This window comes from Tupaia chinensis, unplaced genomic scaffold, assembly GCF_000334495.1.
Source record: "Tupaia chinensis unplaced genomic scaffold, TupChi_1.0 Scaffold000294_5, whole genome shotgun sequence".
Taxonomy (NCBI): Eukaryota; Metazoa; Chordata; class Mammalia; order Scandentia; family Tupaiidae; genus Tupaia; species Tupaia belangeri.
This window is the reverse complement of record NW_006159782.1, coordinates 1942795-1950367: the sequence shown is the minus strand read 5'-3', so window position 1 is coordinate 1950367 and position 7573 is coordinate 1942795. Positions and strand designations below refer to the sequence as shown.

Sequence of the window (7573 nt, the reverse complement as noted above, 5' to 3'; positions counted from 1 at the left end):
GTGGATTCCCACATGGCTGACAACAATTTGAGTCCTGGATCGGATGGCTTGCTTTGTCGTTTTCCCTGCCCCTCTCTCTTTCTCTGGTCAAATTAAAAAAATAATAACAAATGGAATTAAGTAAATAAAAATTATTAAAAAAGAAATGACTTCCATATACAAAAAGTAAATATAATCATTACATGACCTCCCAAAATTGCTTAATTTGCAATTGAGCAAAGTAAAATGATAGTAACAAGCATATAAACACCTAAAAGTCCTTTTCTAAAAGAAAAACTAGTCTTCAAAGGAGCACAGTAATCAAAGAGGAGTTCTTTACAATAAAATTTTAATGAAGGTCCTCAGCTGTGTTTTTCTCAAGTTTCAATGCAATGTCGGGAATGTAATCAGTGTCACGCCCAAACACAGTCACAACAGTCTAATTTATGGTAGACTAACTTTGGAAAGTAATTTTTTTCCCCAAGAAATGTATTAAGCTATATCTAATCCTAAAGAGAGATCAGACAAACTCAAATCGTAAAGACAGCGACAAAATAACTGGTCCTATGATTTGCAAACTGGCAAGATCACAAAAATTGAAAAACCATTTCCCAACAAAAATGAAGAGATATGACAACTAAATACATGTAATTGTGGTAAATATTAATATATCGATATTCATTTCTTATCAATATTCATTTCTTGAATTGATTTCTCTTTGTAGGAAATACATGATAGTGTTAGTTGCATAAAACTGGCCAGCAAGTGGCATGGTCATTAAGATGCTGGATTCTGACATGTCCAACTTGGGTTCAAATCCTGGACCCTACAGCTTAAAAATGACAAGGGGAGCTTCTTGTGTGGGCATGTCCAAAATCCCTCAAGAACAGGAGAGACTACAGCATGGCCATTACCTCCAGGGGCGAGTTCTCACTTTCTTTGCCTCTCTCTGGCAAGTGCACACACTCTGTGTCAAAACCCTAAAAAAAGGGGGGGGGGGGGGCAGCTTATTCTCATAGTGAAATAATAATGAATACAACTAAATAACTCTAAAATTTTTTTTAAGAAGTTCTTTGTACTGTACTTATTTTGAGCTATAAATTGTTCAAGAAAAATTAAACACTGGAGGGTTTATTCATAAGCTAGATTTATAGAGTTCTTAACAGTTAACTAGTAGGAGATAACAAATTTATAGATACAGAAAATAGGATTAATGTTTCCAACATTAAGAACAAATGAATTTCCTGCCAACAATTTCCTGCCAACCCAGGCTTTGCCAAGTACAGGCTGAACATCCCTATCTGAAAATCCAAAATCTGAAACTTTACATGCATTCACATGACACTCTAAGTAGAAAATTCTATACCTGACCTCTGGTAAGGGGTCAGTCAAAACACTGCAGTATGGGAACCAGCAGTTAGCGTAATGGCTATGTCGCTGGACTCCCACGTAGTCGACCGTGGTCTGAAACACTTCTGATACCAAGCATTTTAGATAAGGAATACTCGACCTATATAGGTTTTAATGTTACACAATTAAGTAGGGCTAGTCATTCATAACTCTACTTTGGTAACTTGCAATCTGCTCTATGCTATATTTATTTACACACATGTACCAAAAAACTGGTGCTAAATTCTATACTGAGATTAGAAATGCATTGTTTACTTCATTTAAAACATTTACTAAAAGCCACGTGCCATGCTTGTGCTCGTGAGCAGAATATAGACAGTACGGGGACCAGCAGTTAGTGTAATGGCTATGTCGCTTGAGTCCCATGTAATCAACTGCAGTTCTAGTCCCGGACTCAGTGGCTTACACTCACAACAGGGCGCATGTGTATGTGTGCCCAGGATCCCGAGGAGAATGGAGGATTGCGGCGTGGTCATCCCCCCGGGGGGGTGATTTTTCGCTTTCTCTCTGTCTTTCTGGCAAGCGCACACGCCCAATAGCAAAAAACTCTCAAAAAAAAAAAAAGAAGAATACGGACAGTACTACTGACTACCAATAAATCAAATTATGAAATCACATTAAGATACAAAAGACAGTTGTTAAATAAGAGAAAATAATGTCAATGCTTTACTCTAAATAGATAAAACACAAATCATCTAAAAAAATACTTGCTGAGAGAGTGAGGGGCAGATGGTGGTGTACTGACAGAACACTACACACACTGAGGTTGTCTCACTTGGAAAGGTTCCAGGTTTATGTCTGGAGCTCTCCCTGAGTACACTGGGCCTGTGAGTGCCCATCATCTGGGACTGGATGAAGGCTAGGGGTAGATCTCAGCATAAAGACCCTGTTAGGGGTTGTGGTGTCTCTGTCTCTCAGAATAAATAAATACAATGGAGGAAAAAAAAAAACTTTGCTGCAAGAAACTCCTTGGATCCCCAGTGACTACTTATTCAGGAAAATTTTTCTTCATCTTTGTGTAATTTATTTTTAAGAATTTAAAATTTTTATTATTATTAAACTTGACCAGAGAGAGAGAGAGAAAGCAAGCCACCAGGTCTAGGTCTTGAAGTGTGATCAGTCACATGAGATTCCAGAGCCTTAACCACCAAGCCACCTGCTATTCCCACCTCTATGTAATTTAAAAAGTTGTCAATTATCACATCAAATCAAATGTGAGACCCACATGCGGTATGGTCGTTAAGGTGCTGGATTCCCACATGGCTAATCAGTCCTGAACCCAGAGGTTGGAAATTCATGCAGGACATGTGTGTGTGCATGCCCCAAATCCCAAGAGAATGGAGAAGGGACTGTAGCATAGTCAGCCCCTCTAGGACTGGGGGGGGGGGGGGGGGGGGGGGTGGATTTCTCACTTTCCCTTTAAAATATAAAAAGCAAATTGCTGGTGCCTGTGAGTGGCATAATGGTTCGGGTTCAAGCCTAGGACTTGGCAGCCTGCTATTTTCTCTCACTCTCTGGTGAGTGCATTTGCCCTATAGAAAATTTTTAAAATGGGACAAGCAGTTGGTGTAATGGCTATGTTGCTGGAGTCCCATGTAGTCGACCACGGTTCGAGTCCTGGACCCAGTGGCTTAAACTCACGCCGGACGCATGAGTGTGTGCCCAAGATCCAGAGAATGGATTGTGGCGTGTCCTCCACTGAGGGGTGATTTCTCATTTTCTGTCTGTCACTCTTTCTGGCGAGTGTACACGCCCTATGGCAAAAACCTCTCCAAAAAAGAAAATTAAAAAAATAATAATAAAGTTAATTAGTTCTTTAATACTGGATTGTGTAAGATCGATATGAGCACCACCTCTGTAGCTGTATGTCCCATGGCCAACCACACCATTTGAATCCCAGACCAGTGGCTTGAGAAGCACACCAGGAACTTGTGTTTGTGGTCAAAATCCCAAAAGGAGGGAAGAGTGACTGCAACACGACCACTGTCCACGGTGGATGCTTTCTCCTCTCCCTTTCTGGAAAACCGATGCACCCTCTAGCAAAAAAAAAAAAAAAGGCTGATATCATGGCAAAGAAGTTGGTACAAACTCAATTAAAGGCCTCAGAACCTATAAAAATGTTAAAGTTAGACTGAAATAGAAATAGAAAAACTTTAGAGCCAGTTAACAACCTACCTGTTTACAACAGCTCAGACTTAGACCCGGTTCTCCAACTTGGGAAATCCGGTCTCAGTGTTTCCCACAGTCCCTTAGTATTCACACAATCATGCAAGACTACATATTTTGTTTATAAACATGTACTTTACTGTGCCTCCATAGTAGTATTTAGAACAAATACAGACAATTAGTGCAGATATTATTATGCTGTGGTGTTTTTTGTCATTTTCTGGTGCTTATCTAATGCGTGTTTTTGGGTTTTTTTTGCTATAGGGTGTGTGCGCTTGCCAGAGACAAAGACAGAGAGACAGAAAGCGAGAAACCACCCCCCAGGGAGGATGGCCATGCTGCAATCCCTTCTCCCCCGCCTTCCTCTTGGGATCTTGGGCATGCACACACATGCGCCTGCGTTAGTTTAAGCTGCCAAGTCCGGGACTCGAACCACAGTTGACTACATGGGAGTCCAGCTACATAGCCATTACACTAACTGCTTGTCCCTAATGCATGTTTTTTATATGGATAGAATTACGTTATTCTAATATGCTGTCAAGTGCTATCTAATGAAAAATACATACCCTGTGACACCACAACACACTACAAATCATTCTCCTTTAAGCTCCTCACTTATTGATCAACCTGCTTAATTACCTAGCAGTAGGAACTGAACTTGGTCATTACGTGAGAAGTGCCACTATCTCAATTTAAGTGTAGACTTAAGGCCCAGGGTCAGCAGGTGGCATGGTGGTTATGGCACTAGACTCCCACATGGCTGATGCAGTTCCAGTCCCAGACCTGGCAGCTTGCTTTCTCACCCCCCCCACCCCCCCACCCCCCGGTCAAATTAAAAATAACCATAAAGAGGACTGGTGGGTGGCAATGTGATTAAGGGCACTGGATTCTCACATGGCCTACCACACAGTTCAGGCCCTGGACCTGGTGGCTTGCTTTCTCACTCTCTCTCTCTGTTCCTCTCTGGTCAAATTAAAAATAAATAAATAAAATTAAATAATTCTTTTTTTCCCATTTTTAAAATTTTATTCATTCACTATACATCACTACAGCATACATAATGAGATTTCCCATTCAGCATACACTGTATATTGGCTCAATCAAGCACATCAACTTACGTGTTATCAACAAAAATTTTCCATTTGTTTCCTGTAAAATTAAGTAACTCTTAAAAAAAAAATGAATTAAGGTCCGTACATATGCCAAGATGCTCCATTCCAAACGTGAACCAACAATTTAGGATGCCACAAAAATAAATAAATAAACGGAAGGAGAAAGGTAAAAACTGGAATCAGGTAAGAGAAATGTTAAATTAAGATGCAGGTCTAGGAATGAGGTCTAGGAATATTCCTGGACCCAACAATTAAGTCCAATCTGCTATAACAGAATTACGTTATTCTAATGTGATGTCACGTGCCATCTAATGAAAAATACATACCCGGTGACACTACAACACACTACAAATCCTCCTCCTTTAAGCGCCTCACTTATAGACCAACCTGATTAATTATCTAGTTGGTGGTGTTTTTTGAAATGACAGTGCCTGACAAATACTATTTTGCAGACTTTAAGCTGGAATTCTCTGCATATCCATAACTGTGCCATCATAATATAATACTGTTCTTTTTTTTTAGGGGGGGGTTGCTATAGGGCTGGTGCATTCACCAGAAAGATACAGACAGAAAGCCAGACAAAGCGAGAAATCACCACCACCACCACCACCACCCACCCACCCCCTTCGTCCCCCAGGGGAATGGCCATGTCGCAATCCCTTCTCCTCCATTCTCCTCTAGGGATCTTGGGCATGCACATGCCCCTGGCGTTAGTTTAAGTCCAGGACTTGAACCACGGTCCACCACATGGGAGTCCAGTCATTATGCCAATTGCTGGTCCCTATAATACAGTTCTTAGACATGCTTTAACTTTTTCTTCAGTATCCCCTCTTCCTCTTCTAATAGGAACGAAACAAAACATTGTATTCACTCAGAATATGTTCAACATACCCTTGGTGCTGGTCATTTCTTCAAGTTGTTATATATATCTCTGCTTTATCTGGGATTTTTAGGAATAATTGTAGCATATTTCCCATAAAGAGGAGATATAAGATAAAAGCATATGAATATCTTAAAAGAGACTTTTAGGATCATCAGGTTATTCAAGCGAGAAAATTACTAAAATCTAGCCCTTGATTGCTAGTCCTGACATTCATGTAATAGCCATTAATGACTTTTTCTATTGAGAAACAAGTTATCAAGATAGGATTCTTCTTGACAGATAACAATAATTTCAAAGTTAACTATAGTAATTTCGATGGTCTTCGAATTTTACAAACATAAGAAAAATCTTGCAGTACCTATAAAACTGGTGGGGAGTAAAAGACTGAAATAAGAAACTCATAAGGAGGGAGAGGCATCAAACATACACGAAGCTGAAAATTTTCAACTGAAGCTTCTTTCTTACAAAAGGCTTGTTACAAGTACTCTTGTGGCCGGAAGGTAGCGGCGGTGATTAGGGCGCTGGACTTCCACATGGCTCACCAGTTCCAGTCCTTACCCTGGTGGCTTGCTTTCTCACTTTCCCTTTCTTTCTCTAGTCAAACTAAAAATAACAACAAAATTTTAAAAATTCTTAAAAAAAAAAAAAAAAAAAAACCTCTTTTAACTACTTGGTAATCATTAGTTCTTCTCTATAAAAACATACTAAATGGATTAACGTTTACAGTACTAGCTCTTAGTAGTCTTTTTTTTTTTTAAAAGAAGGGTATGTAGATCAAGGTTTGTTTTAAAGTCTTATTTATTCATTTATTTATTTTAATTTGACCAGAGAGAGACAAACACACACACATACAGAGGAAGTGAGAAAGAAAGTTACCAAGTCTGAGACTTGAATCGTGGTCAGCCATGTGGGAGTATCCAGCGCTTTAACCATTATGCCACCTGCTGGTCACCGCTCTTAGTAGTCTTAATTCTTTGCTCTGATATTCATCCCAGTGAAAACGTCACCTCTCTTCCCTAGTATTGACTTTCTCCCTCTCATTTTCTTCCCCGAAGTGCCCCTCTAATGTGCTGAACAGCTAATCTCAGTTACATAGTAAGTACCAAAACGAATTAGTCTCTATTCATCTGTATCCCTAAATAGAAGAGTACTTGTACTGTTTCCCAGCACCTGGCTCCCGGCCTGTTCACTTAATTCCTCGCACGTAGTGAAATACTTTAAAGAAAACAATATACCCTGTAAACACGCCGGTCCCACTTTTCCTTAATCATTTGATGTGAAAGCACTGCCAATGAGGTAGATACGTGATCCTCTAAAGTAACGACAATCAAACACAATTATTTTCATAACTTATTTGTCATTCTTTTTAGCACTGGTATTCAAAGGGCCAGTGCGTAAGAAAGCTGCTGTATGTCAATGCGACCTAATCAGGACACCAAAGATTTAAACGAAAACAAATCCCTGCAAAGGCAAGCTCTTGCTGTGCTCGTCTCCTTCGTTGATTACGTATCCAGTGCCCAATCCCTAGAACCGCCAGCATCTGTGTATCTTGCCAGGCGTGCTCAGGGTGCGGGGAACCCAACCATGTCCCTCGCACCCTAGCCCCTGTACTCTCCAAAGTTTCCGAGCCTTAACTAACGATTAATCACTCAACGTGGCGCGACCTTGTATGTCTCCTCCGCGACCCCAACCCTGCTCCCGGCCCCCTCCGGCAGCTCCCCCCGGCCGCCCTTCTTCCCGCCCCAACGGTCCTCAGGCCCTGGTCTCACCTCTCCACCCACTCTCTCAGGAAGCGCATCTCCTCGGTGTGCAGAACGGTCGGATCCTGCTTACACATTTTCACGAAGGCCCGGAGCTCGCTCACTTTGCGGGGATCCATGGCTGGGAAGCGGCGAGAGGAAGGGAACGCGGCTGAGGAGGCTGGAGCCAAACACCAGGCCAAGGCGCTGGCTCAGCGTGACCGTGTACAATGGGGCGGCAGCCGCGAGGCAGAACAGACCAGAAACTCCCCGGCCCCGGGCGC

General features: G+C 41.4%; 1 protein-coding gene across 1 annotated transcript in view; it reads right to left on the bottom strand.

Moving 5' to 3' along the window:
- ST13 (ST13 Hsp70 interacting protein) overlaps positions 1 to 7557 on the bottom strand; it is a 50023-nt gene extending 42466 nt beyond the window's left edge. The window contains 1 exon segment of the mRNA XM_006172396.3: positions 7320 to 7557. Within this exon segment, the coding sequence (XP_006172458.1) occupies positions 7320 to 7429 (110 nt within the window). The 5' untranslated portion in view covers positions 7430 to 7557.
- Between the last annotated feature and the right edge of the window lie 16 nt (positions 7558 to 7573).